This window comes from Dromiciops gliroides, chromosome 6 (genome assembly GCF_019393635.1).
Source record: "Dromiciops gliroides isolate mDroGli1 chromosome 6, mDroGli1.pri, whole genome shotgun sequence".
Taxonomy (NCBI): Eukaryota; Metazoa; Chordata; class Mammalia; order Microbiotheria; family Microbiotheriidae; genus Dromiciops; species Dromiciops gliroides.
In genome coordinates this window covers 169,715,649-169,742,236 of record NC_057866.1, presented here as the reverse complement: position 1 = coordinate 169,742,236, position 26,588 = coordinate 169,715,649, and the positions used below count along the sequence as shown (strand labels likewise).

The following is a 26,588-nucleotide window of genomic DNA, read 5'->3' as shown; positions in this document are numbered from 1 at the left end:
AGCAAGCAAATAGCAGCATAGGACAAAAATAAATTTATTCTCAGACATTTTCAGCTTTAGTAAAAATAACATGGCTACTAGAAAAGAAAATGACCTCACTAAAATTTTAATTGGTAGAAGTTGTACATGTCCTAATATTATTCAAATAGCTGTTTCTAAGAATACCTACCAAGAGAAACCAGGCCTATAAAAAATGAAGAGCAGATAAAAATGTAATGATATTTGAAAACTTAGATATATTTTTGAAGGGTTTAATCCATTCATTACTTAGCTGGATGTTATATGTAATGAGAATCTGGGTATTGCTAAAGGTTTAAATTGAAATAATATGGGCTTCTCTCTAGCCCACTCCTTTTTTTGGAAAAAAAAAATGTTGTTTTTGACTGATTGATGTCTCAAAAGCAGGATTAGACTGTTTATATGACCCTTTTTATTAGTCAGTCTAATTTTGACTATCTTTAAGAGGCCCAGGCCTGGGATCAGGGGTGTGCTGGTAAATGTTTAACAAGGAGTTCTCTGAAAAAAAGACATACTTTTAAGTTTAATCTGCGTTATTTATATTTTCTCCATCATTTTCATAAGTCTAGACCAAAAGGATTAGCTCAAGGGTCAAATCCTAAGGCCAGATCCAGCCAACCTGTTTTCATACAGCACCTGGCCAAGAAAAATATTCTCCGTGGCATCAACAAAACAATCATTGAAGCCCTGATTTGTAGTATCTGTAATTTCAATTGTTTACACTAAAAATTTAACAATCAACTCTCTCCAGCTGGGAGGAGCCAACTCTAGTACACTGCTAACCGGGATAGAAGCAAAACCAATTTTTCTTCACACGGGCAAGACTTCTACAATATTCAGTGTTTGAACTACATAAATCGGATATCAATTTGGACGAGTATGTCAAATAAAAGGCCAAAATTTGGGCAACTAAATGGTAATAGATGGTGTAGAGAATAGAAGTGGGGGGCTAGAGTCAGGAATACCCATGTTCAAATCTGACCTTACACACTTACTAGCTGTGTGACCCTGGGCAAGTTGTTTGACCTTTGCCTCAGTGTCCTCATCTATAAAATGGGAATCATAAAAGCACCTATCTCCCAGAGTTATTGTGTGGATTAAATGGTATAATAATTGTAAAGTTCTTAGCACAGTGCCTGGCACATAGGAAGCACCATATAAATATCAGCTGGTATCACCTGAGTGCTTCAATTACTCCATTGCCTCATCTATATAGGTGTTCTCTATGGGGTGTAGATTTCAAATTCCCTCCTCACCATGTCTCATCTTCCTTTATGATTTTTATCTGTGTCCTACACATAAATTATCCAGCATTACAAAGTCATTTATTAGGTTTGGGACTCATTTGTTATGTGGTGAGTTCCACTGAAGTTCTACTCTATTAGAAGGTAAGCAGGACAGTTAGGTGACATACTGGATAGAGCACCGGCCCTGGAGTCACTAGGATATGAGTTCAAATCTGGCGTCAGAAACTTGACACTTACTAGTTGTGTGACCCTGGGCAAGTCACTCAGCCCCAATTGCCTCACAAAAAAGAAGGTAAGCTCCTTCAGGGCAGGAATTGCTTTTGTGTGTTTTACTTTGGTCAAATCCCCAAGGCTTATATTAAACATCATAAATGTTTAATAAATGCTTGTAGACTCATGCTTAGCATAGAATATGGGAGCAGCATGGGAAGCAGAGAATGAAACCCCCCATTCTGGAAGGTTTTACTAGTGCTAGATGAAATCCAGCATTGGGTTGTGCAGCATGAAGTGCCAGCATCAAAGAAGGCACTATGTCCTACAAGCAAAACGATTGTAGTAGCACAAAAGAAATGTGAGATTGGCAAATTTAGAGACATCTCCTTCCCAAATGGTCATGTGGACTATTTGTGCCAGACATGTGGTATAACCTTCTAAGCTCTTATCGGCCCGATCAGCCACAACCAGGCATGCTATACATTGAACTTGGTATTGTAATGTAATTTTGGCCCTCTTCAAACACAAAGGACAAACACCACCAACAACAACAACAACTAGAGCAGCATGAAATTTATAAAGATTTTAAGTGTAGCCCAGAAATGGTGCAGTGAAATGAGTGCTGGATTTGGAATTTGAGATAGATGAAGGGAGGGAGGGAGGGATGGATGGATGGATGGATGGATGGATGGATGGATGGATGGATGGATGGATGGATGGATTAAATGAGCATTTATCAAGTGTTTACTATCTGCTAGTCACCATGCCAAAAACACTGGAGATATAAGCCCAAACAAATAAAGCAGTCACTGCCCTCAAGGAGCTTACATTTGAATAGTGGAAGACAAGACATATAGGGTAGCTAGAAAGCACCCAGGGTGGCACAATGTGGATATACCTGGGAGTTGGCATCAAGTCCTGCTTCCAGGAAAGATAAAAGGAAAACTCATTTATGAGAGTCGATCTTCCCAGGAACAGAGATCGAAATTCTGGTGAGAGGGGGGATGAGGATGATAGCCTGGGAGCAGGAAGGATGGTGTGGAGAGAGCTGGGAAGCAAACATCAGTTCCAATCTCAGCTCTTCTACTTACTACCTGTGTGGTCTTGGAGGTCACTTGCCTCTCTGGACCTCAGTTTCTTATTTTGGGGTTTGATTAGATGACCTCTAAGTTTCCCAACTGTGATAATCTGATGACTGATTTCTGAGAACCTGACTGAGTTTCAGAGGCTGATCCTCAGGGTAAGTACAGGTTGATGAGTCTTTTGGGGTTTTCATTTTCCCACAGTCAGTCTTAAAGACTGTCATCTACATTGTGTAGGAGTTTGTGATTTGTTTTGGTGGAGAGTATTCCTCTATTAACAAACACAAATTTGGGGCACATTAAAGTTTGGTGAAGGACAATTACTTATGAGCAAAAAAAAAGCGTGTCTGAGAAGTGTTCTTCAGTTAAAAAAACCCAAACAACCAAAACCCAAAAAAACAACAACAACAACGTAGGGCAATGCATGGGATGCAGAATGTGTACAATTCACATATACTTGTAGAATTCAAACATATTATCTCTTAGGACAATAAAGAGCTTAGTTTAAACAAATGTCAGTGGAATCATGTTTACAATAGTATTAAGTAATTAACCAATTACCCAATAGTCCTTGGGATAATAGCCCAGTTAATCTATAATATCTATATCTAAAGGCCAACTAGGTGGCAAAGTAGATAGAGTGACAGACCTGGAGTCAGGAAGACTCATCTTCCTGAGTTCAAATACAGCCTCAGACATTTACTGGCTTTGAGACCCTGGGTGAGTCACTTTAACCTCTATGCCTCACTTTCCTCATCTAGAAAATGAGTTGGGGAAAGAAATTTCAAACTGCTCCAGTATTTGTGCCAAGAAAACCCCAAATAAGGTCATGAAGAATTGGACATGGCCGAAGATGACTGAACAACAACAATCTATATCTAGGGCTATCACAAAATGTCATCTGACTTTTCCCCCCAATTTGTCAAAATTTCCAAATTTCAGATGCATAGTGTCAATAATGTGAATCTTCCTGTATGTTCCCTGACAAATTTTTCCAGGTCTGCAGCACAAATGTGAAACAAGATGAGTATAACTATGGTTTATCAAAATTAATGATGTAAGCTTTTGGCAAATCAATAATAAAATATTTCCACATTGAAATATTCATTGTGACATGACAATTTTCTTGATTGTGCAGAGCTAAAATACATCAAAATTTAAGAATGTACAAATATGGTTTCTTCCTTTCAGATTAACAATTAAAAATGATAATCTGACTTAATTGAAGGTGTTATATGATTCTACCATTCAGACTAATCCACACAACAACTTTTCAAATACCTGAAGACAAAACTCATGTTTATAAGTCTTCGAGATTCCAAGGAAAACACTCCCAATTCCATCCACTCATCTTTGTATGACTTGATATCTAAGAATTCTTGTAATCTTGGTAATTCTGGATAAATTCATCTTTGTTAATTTCCTTAATAAAATGGTATACCCTGAACTGTGAAGGATGGTTATCATTACCCTCCTCTGGTGGCTATGCTTAGGCCCCATTGACTTTAGACTTTGTCTAAGGTCTAAATACCTTTAGCTCATGACACATTAAACTTGCAGTCCACTAAAACCCCCAGATCTTAATTTCATAAATAGTTTCCTAGGCATATGTCCACCATCTTGTTCCTATAAAGTTGATATTTGGCAGCCAAAGGTTTTTGTTTTTTTGTCAAATAGTTGTTTTTCACTCTTTGTGACAACATTTGGGGTTTTCTTGGAAAAGATACTAGAGTGGTTTGCCATTTCCTTCTCCTTCTCAGAGGCAAACAGGGTTAAATGACTTGCCCAGGGTCACACAACTAGTAAGTGTCTGAGACTAGATATGAACTCAGGTCCTTCCGAATCCAGGGCCAGCACTCTAACTACTGTGCCACCTAGCTGACCCAAATTTCATCCTATTAGATTAAACTGATTGTTCCAAGGGCTTAAGATTCTTGTACAGTCTGTTTCCAGGGTCCAATACAAGTTTTCCACCCAATAGTATGGCATCTATAATTTAGATAATCATGTCTACGATACCATTTTTTCTCCTTGCCTATTTGTGTTGAGGGTACTACCATTTCTAGTCTTCCAGGTTCATAACATTGCAGTCACTCTTAACTCTTCTCTGCCCTTCACCCTATCCTACTCATTTTTATTGACAAATTTTTGTCTCATGTCACTTTTCTTTTCTTTTCTTTTCTCTTCTTTTTTTTTGGTGAGGCAATTGGAGTTAAGTGACTTGCCCAGGGTCACACAGCTAGTAAGTGTCAAGTGTCTGAAGTCGGATTTGAACTCAGATCCTCCTGAATCCAGGCCCGGTGCTCTATCCACTGCGCCACCTAGCTGCCCCTCATGTCACTTTTCAATGAATATTCCCCTTCTAACTTTCCCCCCCTTTTTTTAAAAAGGAGTTAAACAAAGCTGTCTATTATACCCATTGATATATTTACCTTCCCATTTTTGTAGATTACCATTCATCAGCAGTAAGGGAATATATATGTTTTTAGCAACTGAAAGGTGATATCATCCATTATGTTTGGTTTGAAATTTATTACCTTTTATTATTATGTTCACTTACATTATTTTAGTTATGGTGTATATTTTCTTTTGTTTCTACTTTATATTGTTCTTCATTAGTTCAAATATATCTTCCCATTTTTTATTCTTTATCTAGTATTGTTCTTTACAGTGTGATCATATTCTATTATATTTATATTCCAGAATTTGCTCAGCCATTCTCTAATGATCAGGCACATAATTTGATTCCAGCTTTTTGGTATAATATTTCGGTCTATTTATCACCTTTATTTCTATCATTGACTTCTTCTTGGTGTAAACTCAGTGGTAGGTTTATCGATTGCATCAAAGTATATTAACAGTTTTAGTAACTTTTCACATTATTTCAAGTTGTTTTCTAGAAATATCAGACTGATTCTCGGCTCTCTCAGCAGTGATGGTGCGCCAGTGTTACCACGAGCCCTCCAACATTGACTTTTCCCATCCTTTTACAATCTCTGACAGTTTGTTAAGTGTGAAGTGGTTCATCAAAATTGTTTTCATGCTCATTTCCTGACCTAGCCTCTTATCCATGTCAGTAATAAAATGTGAAGTAGCATGGGACCAAACAAAGATCCTTTAGAATCATAGATTCATCAAGGTAGAGCTTTTTTAGGTATCCTTGTGTCTGAGACCCTTGGAACCTGATGGAGAGGAGAAAGCATCATGGTTTATAAAATAACAAAATGATGCCTTAGTAATATCCTAGTGTTCTTGGAGAGGGTTAAGAATGTCATGCACTTAGGAAAATCCTTTAACAAGATTAGTCATCAAAGACTATTAAAAGATTGCATCACCATGGGATTGAAGTCAATGGTTTCTTTTAGATTTGCAGCACCTTAAAAATAATAAGTCACAATTATGGAGTACTTTAAAGTATACCAGCTGCTTTCCTTGTGAGGACTCTGTGAGATATGTAGTGCAATCATTTTTCTTTTCAGTTGTTCTATGCCCTCACCTCTCCATCTCTCAATTTTGCCAAATACGACTTATTCATGTGCTTTTCCAAATCTCTCTTCTCCTTCATTCCACCACCACTTTTGCCACTATCATCTAATATCACTTGACTGGACTATAGAAGTCGTCTCCTTGCTTGTATTCCTACTCTGATCTTCCCCCTTTCCAATTAATATTTCACAAAGCAAGCTGAGCTTTCTTTATACATGCCACCCCTCTAGTCAAAATACTTCCATGGTATCCTTGCATCTATCAAATAAAATGTGTATTAGTAAGTCTGGCATACAAGCCCCATCCCTGCTGAATCTAACTATATCCTGCCCTTTCCACTGTAGCTCATACCACTTTACTTTGTGTACTTTCCACTCTAGTCAAACTGGATGACTTGCCTGTTCCTCATTCAAAATCTTGAACTTTGTAACTTTTGTGTTATCTTACATGTTACCACCAGGTCAATGGGCTTATGTATATCTTTAATCACATCATGTGACAGAGGGGAGAGATCAAAGGATCACAGATCCGAAGGGGATGGGACCTTAGAAAGGTGAATTCAACATCCTAAATATGGGGAGGTTGGGGGAAGACAGTGAGGAATCCAGGATGACTCATAAGTCAGCAAAGAGACGGTAATTAAATCAATGGGAGATGATAGAATCATCAAGTGATATAGTGTACAAGGAGAAGAGATAGAATTCTGCAGGAAAAGTCCAGTTAAAGGGCATGATCTAGATGAGGATCCAGAAAAGGAGATGTAGAAGGAGTGGTCAGATAGGTAGAGAAGAAACAGGAGAAAGTCATGTTCCAGAAAATTTAGGGAGGAGAAAGTAACAAGGAGGAGACCATAACTGGAAGTGTCAAAGACTACAGAGAGGATAAGGAGAATGAAAATTGAGAAAAGATCTTTGGATTTGGCAATTAAGAGATTATTGGTAACTTTGGAGAAAGTAATTTCAGTGGAAAGATAAGGTTAGAAGCTGAATTGTAAAAAGTTAAAAAGAAAGTGAAAGGAGAGAGCAAAATTTTGAAATGATAAAGGGATTAGGATTTCAAGAGAGGATGACAGTATAGAGTTGAAATGGTTCACCAAGGGGTCAAGATGGAGAAAAGAAGAGAGAGTGGTTACTGCAAGGTTGATGACCTGGGAGAGAACTGAGGGTGAAGGGATTGGAGGCCATGATGCTGGGTTGGGTAAGGAAAGGCAGAGTGAGAGGTGGAAAACCACTAAAGTATGATCACATAAGGGGATTTCAGAATTCTTGAACATAAAGATGGTACATTTGTGGGTTGATGGCAAAATCAAGGGTATGAGCATCTTTGTGTGTAGACACCAGTTACCAGGATTTTGATTGGGTGCAAGATATGGATTGTACCAAGCTCAAAGGAAGAGAGGCTACTGAGTGATGGAAGTAGGAAAACCTGGAAGTGGCAATGAAGAGTAAGGACTATTTTAACTCCTTACTTTGACCAGTGATCCAAGGAGGAATGAGTGAAAATATGGCTATTTCTAGAAGGGGTGGTTATGAGATCTGAGTCATTGGTGGTGAGGGGAGGGGAGTCAGGTTTCAGTAATAGTTAAGTAGATGTGAAGAGTGGGAGATGAAAAGATTTAGCATGAAGGGAAATTTGTTGCTTCTGGATAAGGCATTCCAGTGGGGCACAGTAGGATTGGGTAGTATTTGGCAGGAACTTTGGGATGAAAGGGTTGAGGGGGATGGGAATAAGAAATTGGGTGGTGGGGAGTGGGCAGTGGGGTTTGGATGATACCCTACAGGGGTTCAGAATCACTAGGTTGTGTAAAGTCTGAAGAGGCATGAGAATGTTTACCATTTCATGGAAGGTACTACTCCTCTTTCCAAAGGAGGCTGGAGATTGAGTTGTAGACAAGTACAGTATGAAATGGGAAGCACATGGTTAAATTGTCAGATGAGAGACCTAAGTTTGAATTCCACAGCTGACCCTTACTGGAATAATAAGCAAATTACTTAGCCTGTTTGAGAGTCAGTTTCTTATAGATGGAGGTAATAATACTGTTAATAACAATAATAATAATTTCAATAATTATCTTATTAAAAGTCACTTAACCCATTTGTGAATCAGTTTCTTATACATGGGGGATAACAACAACAATTGTAATAGGTATCTTATACAAATAGGCAGTATAGTGCAGTGGATAGAGTACTTGCCTTGGAGCTAAGTAGAGCTGGATTCACATCCAACCTCAGGCATGTGCTGGCTGTGGGTAAGTTACTAAGGTCTCTGAATCTCAGTTTTTCATCTTTAAATTGGGAATAATAATAGCACATACCTCTTAGAATAGCTGAGAGGATCAAATGAAATAATACTTATAAAATCCTTTATAAACTTTAAAGTGCTATAAAGTAGAAGTTATTATCTTATAATGTTATAAGTATAAATGAAATATATGTCTCATATGTATACACACTTATAAAGTGCTTTGTAAGCCTTAAAGCATTATAGAGACTTTAAAGCACTACACAGAGAGAGATAAGCCATTATTATTCTCTCTCCACTCTTCAAAGCCTTTGATAGCTCCCCATTGATTATTGAATAAAGTCCAAATTTCTTGGCCCAGCTTTTAATGCCTTCTACAACCTGATTCCAAACTACCTTTCCATAGTAATCTCACGCTGCTTCGTTTTATGTGTCCTGGGCTCTAGCCCAACTTGGCTACTTCTCTGCCATTCCCTAAACATATGCAGTGCCTTTTTCCTGGATCTATCCCGCCTCTCCTTAGTTCTGGAATGTTGGAATGTCCCGCTACTGCCTTTACCTTTTGATATTCTGTGCATCCTTCAAGGCTCATTGTAGATGCCACCCATTCAACAAAAGCTTTTTATGATTTCATATGGAAATAATCTTTCTTGCCTCTAAACTATGCTATTCTTCTGTGACTTTCCAAACTAAATAACTATCTCTACTTTGCATGTGTTTTCTCCCCTTTAAGAGTGGAAGCATCGGAGGGCAGGGACTGTATGCTTTTGTTTTGTATCTCCAGCAGGCAGCACCCCCCTCAGCCGTCAGTCAGTAAATGAACTATTAAGCACGAATTAATGTGCCAAGCAGGGTGTTACGTGCCAGGGATATAAAAATATAGGAAGCACTTAAATGCTTCTTCTTTCATTCTTTCACCTATTTATTCTACTTTGTGTACATTCTTTATCATTACAACTAGATTATGAATGACTTATGGAGAGGGCCTGTGTCTTCCTTATTTCTACTTTGGGGGCAGCTAGATGGTGCAGTGGATAGAGCACTGGCCCTGAAGTGGGGAGGGCTTGAGTTCAAATCTCACCTCAGACACTTACTAGCCATGTAACCCTGGGCAAGGCACTTAACCCCAACTGCCTTAAACATTTGGGATCATCTCCAGTCCGTCTGATGTATATCTTGCTATTAGATCCAGATGGCTCTAGAGGAGACAGTGAGGTTGGTGACCTTGCACAGCACTCCCTCACTTAAATCCAATTCACTGCAATTCATGACATCATCCCAATGTCATGGTATCCCGATGTCACAGTCCTCTTTGAGAATGAAGGACAAACATCTCTCCTTTAACACCCACATCCCTATATCTTGGAACCCCCCTGGTGCTTTATAAAGTTTCTTTAGGGCAGCTAGGTGGCACAGTGGATAAAGCACTGGACCTGGATTCAGGAAGACCTGAGTTCAAATCCAGCCTTAGACACTTAATACTTACTAGCTGTGTGACCCTGAGTAATTCACTTAACTCTCATTACCCTGCAAAAAAAAAAAAGAAAGGAAGGAAGGAAAGAAGGAAGGAAGAAAAAAAGAAAAAAAAGAAAAAGAAAAAATGTTTCTTGAATTTGTCAAGTATATGAAGTACTTTCTGACCTAGACAGACTTCTGTTCTCCAGCCCTTTTGTTTTTACTGTGCAGCAGTGTCAAGTTCTTAAATATTATTTGCCAGCACTCACCTAGTTCCTCTTGGAATAATAAAAGGCATTGAAACATTGTCATTTGGAGGGATTGCAGAAACTAAACTCTTCCTTTTGACAACCAGGCAGATAAGTCTACCATTAGCCAAGGGAGTAACATTTGGTCGCCCCGCCCTTCAGTTTCTGGTTTCTCTTGCAGGTAAAGGCATCAGATGCTGACACAGGCCAGTATGGCCACATCGAATATTTTCTTTATGATGGATTCCACAGCTCTGAAAAATCTCAAGAATTCCAGATTGACCCACATTCTGGCCACATCTGTGTGTCTCGAGATATCGACAGGGAACGAGATCCAGCCACCTACGATTTGTTAGTGAAAGCTCAGGATGGGGTAAGTCTTACTGGAGGGGTTGGATGTCCTAGAAATGTGCTTTTCATGATTCTTGTGATTCTGTGCAGAAATAAAATTTCCATGAGATGCTATGCAATGGAATCTAAGGCAACAGAAATTCCTGTCATGAGATTAGGAAGGATTTTGTGATTGGCTGTCTGGACCCCAATTCACCAGCTAATCTGAGTAAATCAGGTGAATAGGGATACTTGCCCCTATGCATTATTCAGATTGATTGTCTGGGCAGAACAAAATGAATTCAGTAAGTACTTGGCCCATTTCCACTCTTAATTTGTAGTCTTGGCATTTGAGCATAAAAGACTGGGTTAAAGTATGGATAATATAAAATAAAATGTCTTTGCAGATTTGGGTGGGGGACAATCATTAACCTTGAAATGGAAGAGTTAATAAAGGTATGCATAAATGTTCAAGCAAATATTTATAGAATTAGCTTCGATTCTTAAAAATTATGAAATATTTATTTATGAAATGAATGACACATGACAACTTGAAGCAGGCTGACCTTGCTGTGCTTCCTTGCTATTAGGTAGGGGAAGAAGTATCTTGAGGATTGTGCCCAATAGTAGTTATTCTTTCTTTCAGGAAGCATTTATTGGAATTTACTGCAAGCACAGCACTGTATGCTTTGATGTTTGGAAGGAGCTAACAGAATTATTTTACTTGCCCTTGAGGAACTTATTATCCACTTGAGGAAAAAAAGAAATGCATATGTTGGGGAAAAAATCACTAAGCATCATGAAAAGAACACTAGATTGGAAACTGAGGACCCGAGTTCAAATCTAAGCTCTCCCTCAGTCAATGGTCCTCAAAGTGTGGTCCTCAAACTCTGGGTGTCTCCAAGACTCTTTCAGAAATTCAGGGTCAAAATAGTTTTTATAATAATAATATTCAGTCATATCTTACTCTTTGTGACCATGTGAACCCCAGCATGCCAATATTGTCCATGGGGTTTTCTTGGCAAAGATACTGGAATGGTTTCCCTTTCCCTTTCCCTTCTCCAGTGGATTAAGGCAAACAGAGGTTAAGTGACTTGAGTAGGGTCACATAGCTAGTGATCCAGGCTGGATTTGAACTCAGGTTTTCCTGACTCCAGATCCAGCATTCTATCCAGACTCATCTAGCTATCCTCTGTCTCCCTCCCTGAGTCTCCGCTATTTCATTTCTACATTTAGTTGGATTTGGTGACCTTTCAGATCCCTTCCAGACCAAAATCTATGATTCTCAGAATCTACGAAATAAGTGCAAGATACTGTGGTAAAAATTGTGTCTATCCATGTATAACATATCGCATTGCTTGCCTTCTCAAAGGGGCAGTGGGGAGAGAGGAAGGAAGAGAATTTGGAATACAAAGTTTTAAAAATGGATGTTAAAATTGGTTTTACATGTAATTGGGGGAAAATAAAATGCTAAAAAAAAGAAAAAGAAATTGTGTCTATGTACGAACAAAGGAATAAAAAGTACTTACTAAATGACTATTATGGGCCAAACACTAGGCTAAGTGCTGGGAGACAAATAGAAATGAAAGACCGTGCCTGACCCTCAAGTAGCTTACACAGTGATAGGGGGAGACCACACATTTGGATAGTAGGGGCCAGGGAGGGATCTTTTGCTTTCAAAATTTATAGGGCTGGTAAATAGGTTGACACATCTAGTTTCCAAGAGCAATGACAAATTTATTTATTATGGTTTCTGTACTAAAAATAGTGGGGGCAGGAGCAGCTGGTGAAGGGATATCCAGGGAGGACAATTAAATGGGGCTATTGTCCTGACCAAGATGTAGTGGGTTAAAGGAATTTGGGGAGGTTCAGTCTGTGGCTAGGGGCAGGGGGAGAGGGAATGTCAGGAATTCTGGTAATTAATTATAGGGTTAATTCCTCCAGGGCTTGACTTTGTTTCTCCAAACTGTGAGGGAATAGATGGGGAGAGAAGTTTCAATTTCCTTTCTCAGCTTTATACCAGAAGAGCTCTTTCTTGTCTTTGAAATGCAGGATCTCAACTCTTGCTACCCTTTCTACCCAGAACTTTCTCTTACATAAATAATTCACTGACAAACACAGGTTCTCCCACAAAGGAGGAAGACTAGTTAATCCTGGGATCTCTTGGTCTCTCTGAAGCAACAATCTCTCTGTCTCTGTCTGTCTGTTTCTCTTTTCTCTCTCTGCCCCTCTCCCCCCTTCTATTTTTGTCGCTCTGTCTCCTCTCTCTGTGTGTCTCTTTCTCAAAGACATGTGAAGTAGAGGGGTGATCATAGTGGGTTTGTGAAGAAAAAGATGATACAGTATAAGCTAGGACTTGAAGAAAGTGATGAGAATGGATTGAGAAAGGGGAAGAAAGTTCAGCATATGATGACATGAATGAAAGGCTGAGGTCAGAATAGATCAGAATTAATAGGGAAGCTGACCATCAATTTTGTTTAACTGGAGTAAAAAGATTATTTTGGTGGACAGTTGTTGCAAATACCATTCTGTCATCAAAATTTTCTTCCACTTCTGACTCATTCCCTTCAAAAAATGAGATTCATGAGCTTAGTGACAACCCTTCAGACAATGGGTCATAAATGTCTGTTTTAAAATATTAAATATAGGGATCTTCATTATTATTTTTAAAATTTACTAAAATAACTTGAAGACTTCCTGGGCAAGATGGAGAAAGGAGGAGCCAGCTTTTAGGATGTTTTATGAATCCCTGAAAATAGATATTATAAAAGAAGATGATGTTACATCTGGACAGAGGAGGAGATGCACCAAAGGGTCTAGAATGAAAAAAGGAAGGAATATCAATATGAGTGGAAGGTGGGGCATCGGGCCTTCAAGGAGAGTGGTAGACAAAAGTCAGGACTAAGGATGGAGACAGGGATCCAAGATGGCAGCTGTTAAGTGGAGGAGAAAGAAAAGGCCTTCTGTGATAACCTCAAAAGGGATAAAGTTGGAAGAACCAAATATCTTAATGATGAGAGCAATTGTGTCAGAGGAGGAAAAAAAAAGAGATTATGACTGACCAGAATTCCTTGAGCAGGAAGAAATTGGTGGAAGACTTACTGAAATGGGGAGAGAGGTGGCTGTGAAGTCAATGTTCTTTGGACTGGAAGATAGAAAGAGTGTATACCTGGTACCCAAATAAGAAAAGGCCATATTCCTTCAGAGACTGCTGGACCTGGCACTTAAGGGTAGAACTGGGATGAATGAGCTAGATCAATTAGACCAAGGCTATGAGCTGGAAAAGGGGCCTAGCAGGAACTAAAAGAGGAATGGTTGTGTACAAGATACATCTGGGAAGAATTGTTTAGTGCTTTAAACCTGTGCATAACTGAGTGATCTTCGTTGTACTTAGGATATTCCTGAACTGACATAGTTTGTACTCTGCAGTTACTTCAGAAGCAGTTGGTAAAATAGTGGATAGAGTGTCCTGGGCCTGAAGTCAGGAAGTCCTGAGTTAAAATCCATTCTCAAACATTTACTGGTTGTGTGACCTTGGGCAAATCATTTCACCCTTCTTGCCTCAGTTTCCTCATTTGCAAAATGAGCTGGAGAAGGAAATGGCAAACCACTCCAATATCTTTGCCAAGAAAACCCCAAATGAGATCACAAAGAGTCAGACATGACTGAAATGACTGAACCACAAATTCTTTCATAATGAAGTAGCAGCTAGGTGGTGCTGTAGATAGAATACCCACTCTGAATTCAGGAAGACCTCAGTTCAAATATGATCTCAGACACTTATGAGGTGTTTGACCCTGGATGAGTCAACAGTTGTTGAAGGGCCTTGAGTTCAGCTTCATTATGTTGAGTGGGAGGAAGCCTCTCTAGGTTTTGGAGGTGGTAGGAATAGAGGGGAGATGGAGGCATGATGACGACAGTGACCTAGGCAGACTCATCTGACCACAGTGGGAAAGAAAGACTATGCCTGTCAAGGGTAAGAAATGTAGTATTGTGGACCAGGAAGGGCATCCATCTAGTGGTGTCCCGTGAGCAAATAGAACTTGTCCCTGGACCAGTTCTAGTCAATACCTTTATTGATGACCTGGCCAGACAAATTGAATATGTTTATCAAATATCCAGATAATGGTAAATCAGCCAAATAGGTTCTGCCGTGGAAGGCAGAAGAAAAAAACTCCTTTTTTTAATGACCTTGGAAAATGAAGGCTGGAGCTTACAAAAGCAGAATGTAATTCAATTAAAGGTAGGTGCAAGGTGTCATAGATAGGACAGAGCAACAATACAACCACCACAATTACAGAATGGGAAGGAAGCAGCCAGGCATAGTTTTAGCAAACAAAAGCCTTAGGTAAGGGGAAACTTGGGCATGGTTATGTAGCAAACTGAATGAATTATCAACACATCGCCTTTGTGTGTGGGTGGGTGGGGTACTCACATTATTGATTATATACTGTGGGATTTGCAGAAAAGGCCATGAGCAATACAGGTCAGGGAACCCTGACACATAGTAGAATAGTGTAGTCTGATTTTTTTCCAGTTAAAAAACATGGGGAAAATGGAAAGAGTTCTGAGAAGGAAAACAACAATAAACAAAGACATTGAGCAGGGAGTCCTACAAAACTTTTTTTTTCTTACAAGAAAAGGAAGCTGAATGATTTTACTGAGAAGATAGAAAATAAAGGGGGGAGGATTAATTCCCCCTTCAAGTATGTGGAAAGGGTTTTCATGAGAAGGATGTTATCAGTTGTTCTCTACATTTATGGGTGATTGAAGAAAAGACAGATTTTTTTTTTGAAATCGACAACAATTTTATTAAATAGAATGACAATAATGAAGAAAAGACCGATTAAACGAGAGGAGATGTTCCAGTTGGACATAACAACCATATACCTTTAAAACTCTTTTTTTTTTAAAAAAAATCATTTTGAAGTTAAGTACAAAAAGACAAAAACATCCCCCAAACAAAACAAAACAAAACAAAAAATCAAAACATTTCTATGTGCATAGCACAGCATAAAAAGAGGATTCAATATAAAACCATAAATTTCCATTTTATACTGTTTACTTTTTTTGGAGAAACTATGTAACAAATACTACATATCATTTTTCAAAGCTGCCCTGCTTTTCTGTGCTTCCTTCTGTTGTGGGGAAAATTGGTGAGGGGTTTGGAGTTGGGGTTTTGGGGGTTTCATATGAATTCCTCTTTAAAGAATTACTCCCTCTTGCACACAAATCCAATTAAAATAAAATAATATTTTATTTGGGTGCTAAAGAAAGGAAAACCTTGAAATAAGTCCCAAGGGGAGATAATGTAGCACAGAGACGTTGGACTCTGAGATAACTATCTCATTGAGCAGGAGACAAATATTTTTATATAGGACCAGTGGTGGAAGGACCAATGGGTGATCATCTGACTATGGAAAGTTCCATTATTGGGGGTGATCACCTAAGGGAGGACCGTCCCTCACTGGTGGTGACTGGGGAAAGTTGGGTGAGAGGCGGCTCCCATCTCTTTAGTCATCTCTGTCCCTCTCATGCCACTCAGACAGCAGTCTCATGGGTTTATCTCTCTTCCTTCAAGATGTGTCTCAAGGAGAAGACCCGTGTCAGTTGGCCAGGTTAAACTTTAATATTCCTAACCCTGTAACACTTCTAAGTTTTCTTTTGTTCTCCACTGTGCACTTTCTACCATTAGACACACACATGCATATATATGCATATATACATACATATGTATGTACAGATACACATATGTAAAGCCATACTATGCATACTTCTACTTTCAGTTTTTTCTTTGGCTGTGGTTAGCAACTTCCTTCATAGGTCCTTTGTAGTTTGAGTATTTATAATACTCAAAATGACTTAGTCTTTCAAAGTTGTCCTTAGAACAATACTGCTGTTACTCCATACAATGTTCTCTTGGTTCTGCTCATTTCACTGCATAATCTTTGTGATATATCATTGTAGTCTCCCAGCTGGTATTTTATTTAGGATGTTTGCATCCATATTCATTAATGAAATTGGTCTATAATTTTCTTTCTCTGTTTTTGCTAACCATATGCTTTTAATATCATAATATCATAATATTAAAAAGTAGAATAATAAACAGCATCATATCATGGCCCCTAACTGTGTATATTTACTAAGGTTCTGTCCTAGACCCTCTCTTCTCCTTCTAGAGTACTCTTACTGCCTTGGGTTTTGTATGCACATGGTTCCCAGATCTATAGAACCAACCTGTCTCTTGGCTGAACTTAGTCTCCAATTTCCTAATGATTATTTCTAACTAGGTGTACCATAGACATCTTAAACTCTACATGTCCCAAACTGAGCTCATTATCTTTTGCTTAAACCTTCTCCTTTCCCAAACTTCCTTATTTATTTCAAAAACACGACCATCTTTTCAGTCCCCAAGATTTATAACCTTGGCATCATCTTGAACTCTCACCCCATAGATCTAATCCGTTGCCAAATCTAGATGTTCCTACCTCCACAACATCTCTCCCATCTGACCCCTTCTCTCCAATCACACAACTGCCATATTGATTTAAGCCTTCTTCACCTCTTTCCTGGATTATAGCCACAGCCTCCTAATTGGCCTCCCTGCCTCAAGTCTCTGCCCATTCCAGTTCGTCTTCCCTACTGTTGCCACTGCAATAATTTTCCTGAAACACAGATCTGATCATATGACTTTTCTACCCAGTCACTCTGAGTGGCTTCCTATTATACTGTTAGGATGAACTATATACTAGTTTTTAAATCCCCAAAAGTCAAGTCCCAGCCTTTATGGTTTCCTTCCTTCTTGTACTCTAGAACCCATCCAAACTGACCTTCTCTCTGTTTCTCACACAGAACAGGTCATCTCCCACCTCTGCGTCCTTACACTGGCTGTCCTATGTGTCTGCAATACATTAACTCCTTACCTCTGCCTTACTGAGTCCCTCTCCCTTTAAGGTGCAACTCAGGCTTCACCTCATTGTCTTTCTTCCTCAGCCCTCCTCTCCTCCTAGCTTCTGTATCATTTTCCAGATCTCAGTTACTCACATTCATGACTTAGGTGACATATTCAACTCCTCAATCTCTCTCTCTCTCTCATCTTCCATGTACAATCAGTCGTCATTTCTGTTGCTTTTACATTCAAAACATCTCTCGTATATGCCCCCTTCCTTCCCATGACACTGCCACAACCCTCACTGGGGACTCTTGTCACCTCACACCTGGACTACCACGACAGCCTAACGATGAGTCTGTCTGCTTCAAATCTCTCCAGTCCATCAGATGACAAACTGATCTTCCCAAAGCAAAAGTGAGACCATGTTAATCCCTGTCTTTCCCCATTCAATAAATTCCAGGGTCTCCAACTCCTGAGCACCTCCAGGATCAAATGTCAAATCCATTGTTTGGCTTTCGAAACCCTTCATAACATGAGCCCTTTCTATCTTTCCAGTTTTCTTGTACCTTGCTCCCCTCCACGTACCCAGCAATCTATGAACACTGGCCTCCTTCTTCTTCTATAAGATACCACCTCCCAACTGAGGCATTTTCACTGGTGGTCCTCCATGCCAAGAACTCTCTCCCTCTTCATCTCTGCCTCATGCCTTCCCTGCCTTCAAGTCACAGCTAAAGTTACCAAGTCTCTTTAACGCTAGTGCCTTTCCTCTGAGATCATCCCCAATTTATTCTGTCTATATCTGGCTTGTACATATCTGTTTGCACATTGCCTTCCTCTTGATACCATGAGCTTCTTGAGATCAGGGACTGATTGATGACTTTCTTTGTATTCCCAGCTCTTAGCAGAGTGCCTGGCACATACTAGGTGCTTAATATATGCGTGTTGACTGACTCGTGACCAAGTGACTGACACAGGCTCTATGTTCTCCATGAAACCTTTCCTGAACCTGCAACTTCTTGTGTCCCCTCTCCCAAACTACCTTACATTTATTTTTGTATACATTTGTATTTATTCACTTTATATTTGTGCTGTATACATATTTCAATGTACATGTCATCTCCCCTTTTAGAATGTAAGCTTTTTGAGTAGCGATTGCTTCATTCTTTGGACTTTTCGACCTGATGCCCAGTGCAGTGCCTAACACATAGTAAACACTCAATAACTACTTGTTGATTGATTGATTAATGGAAAGAGCATTGGATTTAAATCAGAAGGCTTTGGTGTATGTTTCCATGGGACTTATTAGCTTTGTGATCTTGGCTAAGACACGCAATGTCTCCAAATAACCTTTCCCTATAAAATGGGGAAAGTAATACTCACACTACTCCCTTCACAGGGGCTTTGTGAGGAACGTGGTTTGTAAACTATAAAACACTACAACATAAGCCTGGGCTACTGTTACTCTGACGAAGCTGTGGACTTTATGGAAGAGAGAAAACAAGGCAAAAAGCAGGGCTGAGAAAACCTTTGGAACCCCTTCCAGCCTTGCCATTTTCTGTTTTTCTGTTGGTTTCCAAGAAACAAAATGTGATTAGAATGTGCTTAGATGTAGCAGCCAATTCTTATATAAAAAAGGTCTCAGGTTTTGCTGCAGCATCAATTAACTAAGGAGATAAGGGGGAGGAAACTTAACAGCAGCATGCTTTTCAGTAATAACTGAAAGATGGGCTTTCTTCAGCTCACCCTGCTTTTTTGTCAAGGGCACCTAAACTTGATGCATGGCAGCCACTGAGATTTTCTGTGATCATCCGTACGAAGCTGAGGGTCTGCCCACCTAGTTGAGCTGAGGATCCCAGAACTCATCAACTGCTGATTTTTTTTTTGTAGCAATATTAATACTTTAAGTGAGTCAGATGAATCTACTTAAGAGCTATATGGAGCTGTTACTAGGGCGCAATGACTGGACCTTTGTACCAGGACACTCAGTTTAGGAAACCCTAAAGTTCATTAGCAGCATAGTACAAAAGAACTTAATACCCAATTAGCAAGAATAATTAATGAAAATAGGAAGCTAGCAGATGATCTATTTCTTCTCCCCAGGGCTATACCCCAATTGAAATTTTCTCTACTCTAGCCTTCTCTCCACCAAAAGAAGTTTCTCCAGCAGTTACCTCTGTTCACAGGGGTCAGGATACAGCCCTTTTATTTGACCTGAGCCTATGTTTCCTGTCATTTACCCTGAGAATCATTTATGCTGCCTTAGGCACAAAAATTCCTGCTTTTGGCTTTGGATATCTCTGGCAGGTTCAGGAGAGCTATATAACAGATTGGACAGAAATACTACTTCATATTCTTAGGAAAATACTGCAGACATGGGTCATAGCAATGATAGCCTATAACTTCCCAATGAAGGTAATCAAGCTCCAGGCATCCCTTGTGTAAAGAATTAATTGTTATTTGAGGATTTTATGACCCCATCTTTTGGCTAGAATTAAACCCCCCCCCACAAACCTCCCTTCTTCCCATCAGACCCCAGGCTAACCACACACAGCCCCCAGCCAATTGGCTGGCCGCTCTGACAGTCACATGACCGCCCTCACTGGGCTTCCCATCATTATAATTTTGCCAGGCCCATGTAGGTGTCAGTGAGTGGTGATCACGTGAGGTGCCAGCACCATGGCGATGGCTACAACCAGTGGGTGGAGCACCGTGCTGTTTGCGAAGCCCCAGAGGCCAGTGCGGGTGCCGAGGTTTTTTTTTTTTTTTTAATTCTAGCCAAAAGATGGGGTCATAAAAACCTCAAACAACAATTAATTCTTTACACTTGTATCTTCCCTTGTAAAAGACTCTTAGATTTGGTTTTCCTGTCCTTTAGTTTATTAGGATGTCAAGCATCAGAAGTTATCTTTCTCAAGCTCATTTGGTTATTTGTAGCCCTTCCCTAGTGAAGGAGGAAGATGAGTTCTATGAGCAAAAGAACTTTGGGTCATACATTGGTCTTTTCAGTTATATTTGCCTTTCTGTTAACAATAGCATTTTACATAGAATGGAAAACTGCTTTGGGGGGTTTCTTTAAACTTAGATGCTTAAAAGATCCTGAGGATCTGAAAGTTTTACCTGACAAGTTGGGAGTGAATAGTGAATTGTAAGCAGCAATGATAGACCTTTTCTGAATATAAAAGTCCTTTTACAATAGCAAGTATGATTCATGTTTTCAACTCATTAATATGAGATATATGTCCACCTATGCGGTTAAGTGATGCAGTGGATAGAGCGTCAGGCATGAAATCAGGAAGACCTGCATTCAAATCCGGCCTCAGACACTTAATAGCTGTGTGACCCTAAGCAAGTCACTTAACCCTGTTTGCCTCATTGTCCTCATCTGTAAAATGAGCTGGAGAAGGAAATGGCAAACCACTCCAGTATCTTTGCCAAGAAAACCCCAAATGGGGCCACAGAGAATCAAGCACAACTGAAACGACTCAACAACAAAATATGTCCATTAAACTAGTTTTCTGGATGCTTTTTAAGGGAACAGAATTATAGAAAGAGCACAGGACTTAATATCAGTGGAACTTGATAAATCTCAGTTCTGTTACATACTAGCCATGTGGCCTCAGACAAGTGAGTTAACCTCCCTGGGCCTCAGTTTCCTTATCTATAAAATGTGAGGTTTGGATTACATGCCCTTTAAGGTCCATTTCAGCTATAAATCTATGCTGATGATTGAATGGAAATCTAGTAGGTGTTTCTCTATTGTGTAAAGTACTATTCCTTGTCAATTACAGATCTATGGCAGAGAGAATTATCGACATGCTGTAATTGGTTTAGCTCAGTAGTACAGATTTCACATATCATGAACCACCATCTGCAAATTTCTCTTCATTCCAGCAGAGACTGTATCAACTCCTCCAAAGAAGACTCCTGTTTTTGATCTTTAAGGAGAAAGTCTTCCTCTTGTCAAAGGAATTTTGATTCAGATTTAGTATAGAACTCATGAGAGAGAAAAAGGTGGGCAGAGATGCTCTAGGAACTGACTTGTGCCTTGAACCTGTGCCTAGGAAGCTCAGGGCTGAGACAGCTTTCCTGCCACACTGCTGAGTTAACACATTTTGTTATTAAGGACTTGAGTGATGATGGAATTCACATAATATGAGCAAGAAATGAGAAGAGATAATAGTAATGAATCAATACAAGCAGTAAGGAGAGGCGGATTTGGGGGAATGAAAGAAGCTAATGAAAGTAAACTAAAAGAAGAGAAGCAGGTTTAGAGGTAACAGGTGACCTGTAGTGATATATTTTGGAAAACATCTTGAATACCAGTGGTTTCTCCTCAGTCCGGTCCCTTGATCCCATTTTGTGATTTTTGAGCATGTCTTCAGCTTCTGCATAAACAGTGGCAGCAGAAGAGTAGAATGATTCTAGAGTGATTGCCATGGAGTCAAAACAAGGAATAAGGTAAAAATCAACATTTGATATTTCTAGCTCAAAGCCCATAAGCCTGTAAGAATAAGAAACTAGCTACACATCTCTCTCTCTCTCTCTCTCTCTCTCTCTCTCTCTCTCTCTCTCTCTCTCTCTCTCTCTCTCTCTCTCTCACACACACACACACACACACACACCCACGAGAGACTCAGTAGTAACAGAGTAAAATGCAATGATTTTCATAAAGGTGGTGATGGTGGCAATGGTTTTCACCAAAGCACACGAAAAGAGGAAGCCACAATATAGCACAGGTCATACAGCATATTTCACAAGTAGAAATTGGTTTATTGACAGACAGAATCTGTTGCAAGTATAGGCAAGAAATCACTTTGCACAATTCTTCCACAAGCTGTTCAGCACACCAAATAGTAGATGAATGAAATCATGGTTTTTATAGGTTTTTTGGGGCTTCTATTAAAGTGTTTTTTCTCATTTAAAAATCTATTCCCTATTTCCCTGACCCCCCCACCCCATCAAAGATACTAGAAATACAATATCTAGCCTTAATTAGTTTTATTCTGTAACTATAATCTAAATTATTTTATAAGAGGGAATTTATGGAACCTTCAGCACCATTATGCAAAATAATTCAATTTTATTCCATTCCTATTATGCCTTTCATGACATATGTATAAGTGTTTTTGTGACTGTGGGATGCATGTGTTATGTAGAGTTTTTGTTGTTGTTGTTATGGGCTTTGAGCTTGAAATATCAGACATAAAGATGAATGACAATTACGTAGGTTTTGGGACACTAAGGGACACTAATTCAATTGAGGTTTTTTGTTGTAGAATTAGAATTATAGATTTCAAGCTGGAAAGAACTATATAGCCATCTAGTCTAATCTCCTCATCTTACAGATGACGGAACTTAAGTCCAAAGTTTCTAGGTAATTTGCTCAAAGTCACACAAATGGTGGTAAGTGGAAGAAAAAGGATTTGAACTCAAATCTACTGGTTCTCTTTCCCCATCTGGCCTCCCCACTGGTTGCAGAGAAGCATTATTTGGGCTTGGAGCTATTGATTGAGAGAGGGCTGACTCTTCAGCTTTTTTCTCAGTTCACTAGTTCTGGGAGATTTCATATCCAATCTAAGATTGTAATTGCTAGTCTATAGATACTAAGAGAAGCCTAGCCATGGCTCCTAAATACTCAACTGAAGTTCAGAAGCCCCATAATGTTCTGAAGAAGGGACACAAGAGATAAAAGGAAAATGATAGTAACTCAGTTGCCAGAAAAATGTTAAATAAGATGAACTTTGAAAAGATAATTAGATGACCTTGAAATATAACATTACAAATGTTAATACAGCATATAAAAATTTTTCCCCAAGGATCAACTAAAGCAGCTAATTCACATAGAAACAGACACTTGGACATATGTAATTTTGAACCTAATAGTATGCAATTATAGAATGCACCTTTAAGACATGCCTAATAAACTCAATTAAGAATGAAATTTGGAAGGCATGAAAGAATCTTTTTTTCTTATTAAGTCAGGTTTAGAGCATCACACCATGTGAACCAATCTGCTCTGGCGTTTTTATGGATGCATTTGTAACATAGATCCTTTTTCTTCATGCAAATAAGCAATGGTCCCTGAAACCATAAAGAAAGTCAGCAGTAGGTGAAAGCCTAATTACATAGATGCCGGGAAAAACATACTAATTACATTTAATATGAATATGCCTTTGCTTTTCACATTGACTCTCTGGTATTAAATACACGTAGTCTCATTTTATCCTCTACATGAGTCTTCTGTGCATAGACCCCCTGCTTACTTTAAAGGAAACATATTAAAGGAGAGAGATGGTGGTAGGGTGAAAATTAAGTTCATTATGTTTGGAAAACTTGTCCCCCTGAAGCATTTCTTCCATAAAGATGGAAGGATTGCTTTTTTGCCTTGAATTCTTCATTCACAAGGTGATATAGCTCGCAGTACTTGTTGATCGTTTTTGAGCACTGTATTTTAAAGTTTTTGATTATTTAAAAAATGATGCACTTTGTTCTGATGCAAGGGACAGCCAATCAAGCCTCCTTCTAAGTTATACTCCCCCCCCAAACAATTGATTAATTGGTTTTTAAAAACATTTTATTTATTCACTTATCTATCTATCTATCTATCTATCTATCTATCTATCTATCTATCTATCTATCTATCTATCTATCTATCTATCTATTCATTTGTTTGTATGTTTATTTTTCAGGGCAATGAGGGTTGCATGACTTGCCCAAGGTCACAAAGCTAGTAAGTGTCAAGTGTTAGAGGTTAGATTTGAACTCAGGTCCTCCTGAATCCAAGGCCGGTGCTTTATCCACTGTGCCACCTAGCTGTCCCTTGATCAGTTGTTAATAGGAAGAAATTATTTATCTTTTTTCCTTTATTTTTTAAAAATGTTTTCAGATTTTTGGGCGGGGGAGGGAATTAATGAATGCCCATAAACAAACATTTCAATATATGTAGAATAGAAAAACAGAAAGGGAGTATTTTATATGAAACCATGCATCACATAATATAATTTGATTTAAAAACATGCATGTCCATATAAATATTTGTAGGAATGTATATGTATACATATATATGCAGATACAAATTATATATATATATATATATATATATATATATATATATATATATATAATAAAGTTAGCATGTTCGTTCGTTTGTTTGTTTGTTTCTTTTTGTGGGGCAATGAGGGTTAAGTGACTTTCCCAGGGTCACAAAGTTATTGTCAAGTGTTTGAGGTCAGATTTGAAGTCAGGTCCTACTGAATCCAGGGCTGGTGCTTTATCCACTGAGCCACCTAGCTGCCCCCTAGCATGTTGTTTCTTAAAGTTATCTCCACTTATCTGGGTTCCCTTCTGTACCTCTTTCTTTTCTATTTAATTGAAAAAATCTTCATTTTCTTTTTCTTTTCTTTTTTATTTTTCGAGAGCATTATTATCCCTCTTCCCCCTCTTCCCAGGAATTACCTACCTCCCAAAAATAATTTTTAAAAACTAACTCCCTTTTAACAAATTATCCTAGGCAAACAAGAGAAATGTCTCTTGATCTGGGTGCTACTGTGGTCTTTTCTTCCCCTTGAGACTTGCCAAGTTGGAGCTTGCTGGTGTGATCTTCATCCTCACTGAAGCTTCCTGAGTCAAAGTGCTTCTTTGGGCTTCTGGTCTGTTCATCCGAGTTCAGGTTGACTTTCTTTTTGGTAAACCTAGCTATGAGATCCCTCTGTCTTCCTTTGCTCGTGGCTTATGGCTGTCTTGCATAGTTCTGGGATAGATGACATACCTTACTCTTGTTTGCTTTTTTTTTTTTTTTTAGTAAGGCAATGGGGGTTAAGTGACTTGCCCAGGGTCACACAGCTAGTAAGTGTTAAGTGTCTGAGGCCGGATTTGAACTCAGGTCCTCCTGAATCCAGGGCCGGTGCTCTATCCACTGTGCCACCTAGCTCCCCCAAAGGTAAGGACTTTCAAATAAAAATCATGATATAATAAGTGCATATTCAGCTAAGGAGATGGTCCTAGAGAATACAATTTTGTTTTCTAGTTTAGTATGTAAAATATTCTTGTCTATGGATCAAGCTTGTCTGTGGAGGTTGGGAAGAATAAAGAAATATTTTTCAAATAAACTATTCAAATAAACTAGACTAGCTATGTCTCTCCCATCCCGTACTTATGAAGTTGATTTTTTAAAAACCAAGTGAAAGTCTTTATTAAAGTTATTCCAATGAGCCCTCAGGATTGAATGAGGACAATTCATTTATGGTATAGAAGTTGCAGGGAGGAAGACTTAAGTGGGGAAGAAGTTCAAATGCTTAGAGATATTTAGGAGGTATTGAGTTCCCCTGACTAAAGGTCTTCTAGCAATGGATGAATGAGGAATTGTCTGGCATATTATAGAGGCTGTTCATATTCATTGATAGGTTGGATTTCATATCCTCTCCAGCCTTTTCCAACTCTGAGATTTTAGAATTCTGAGAATATATTTGGGATGACTGCTTAGTTAGATAGCCTGCCAAGCTTTCTTTAAACTGGATTAAACAGATGGATGATGAGATGGGCCCAGAATTGTAAAGGATGAGGAGCGCAGGCTGGATAACTTTCGGGAAACTGCAAAGTTCTTTTATGGATCCCAAGGTTCCCATAAAAACAAAAGTCCATATTTTCATACTCCATTTTGCCAGTGTTGCTATATGGGAAAGTGACATGGAACACCACTGCCTCCAAAAACCTAAAAATTAGTATCACTCAGAGGGCAAAGGAGAGACACATTGTGTGTTTGAACAGGGGTAAAAACCAACAAGGGACTCCAAAGAGCAGAATTAAAGGATTTCATCAAAGAATTGTGATAGAATGGAATAAGTATTCATTAAGCACCTCCAATTGTGCTGGGTGCGATGCTAAATGCTCTACAAATAAAAGCTTATTTGATCCTCACAACAACCCACCAGGAAGGTGCTATTATAATTATTCCTATTTTATAGTTGAAGCTAAGGCAGACAGAAGTTAAATGATTCACATAAGTTCACACAGCTAGTGTCTAAGGCTGGATTTGAACTTATATCTTCCAGACTCTAGACCTGGTACTCCAAGGTTTTGTTGGAATTTGGGAGGCAATTCCTGATTAGAATATGATCCTGGAAGGGTCTGTCTGGTTCAAAAGGAGATGAGAAGGGGGCACTATTGTATACCAAAAAAGATATCCCCATTTGTGAAAATTGATAACCTATGAATCCAATTAGGGGAAGGAAACATTGATGGAGAACGTTGGGGTAATAAAAAAGCTAACTTTCATATAGCACTTTTAGATTTGCAAAGTGCTTTCCATATATTGACTCATTTGAGTTGATCCTCACAACACCCCTGTGAGGTAGGTACTTTTGTTATTATTATTTTG

At 38.9% G+C, this 26,588-nt stretch overlaps 1 protein-coding gene across 1 annotated transcript in view; it reads left to right on the top strand.

Moving 5' to 3' along the window:
* DCHS2 (dachsous cadherin-related 2) overlaps positions 1-26,588 on the top strand; it is a 353,317-nt gene that overhangs the window by 155,719 nt on the left and 171,010 nt on the right. Inside the window, exon 2 of the mRNA XM_043972284.1 lies at positions 10,172-10,363. Coding sequence (XP_043828219.1) covers positions 10,172-10,363 — 192 coding nt within the window. The remainder of the gene's footprint in view (positions 1-10,171; positions 10,364-26,588) is intronic.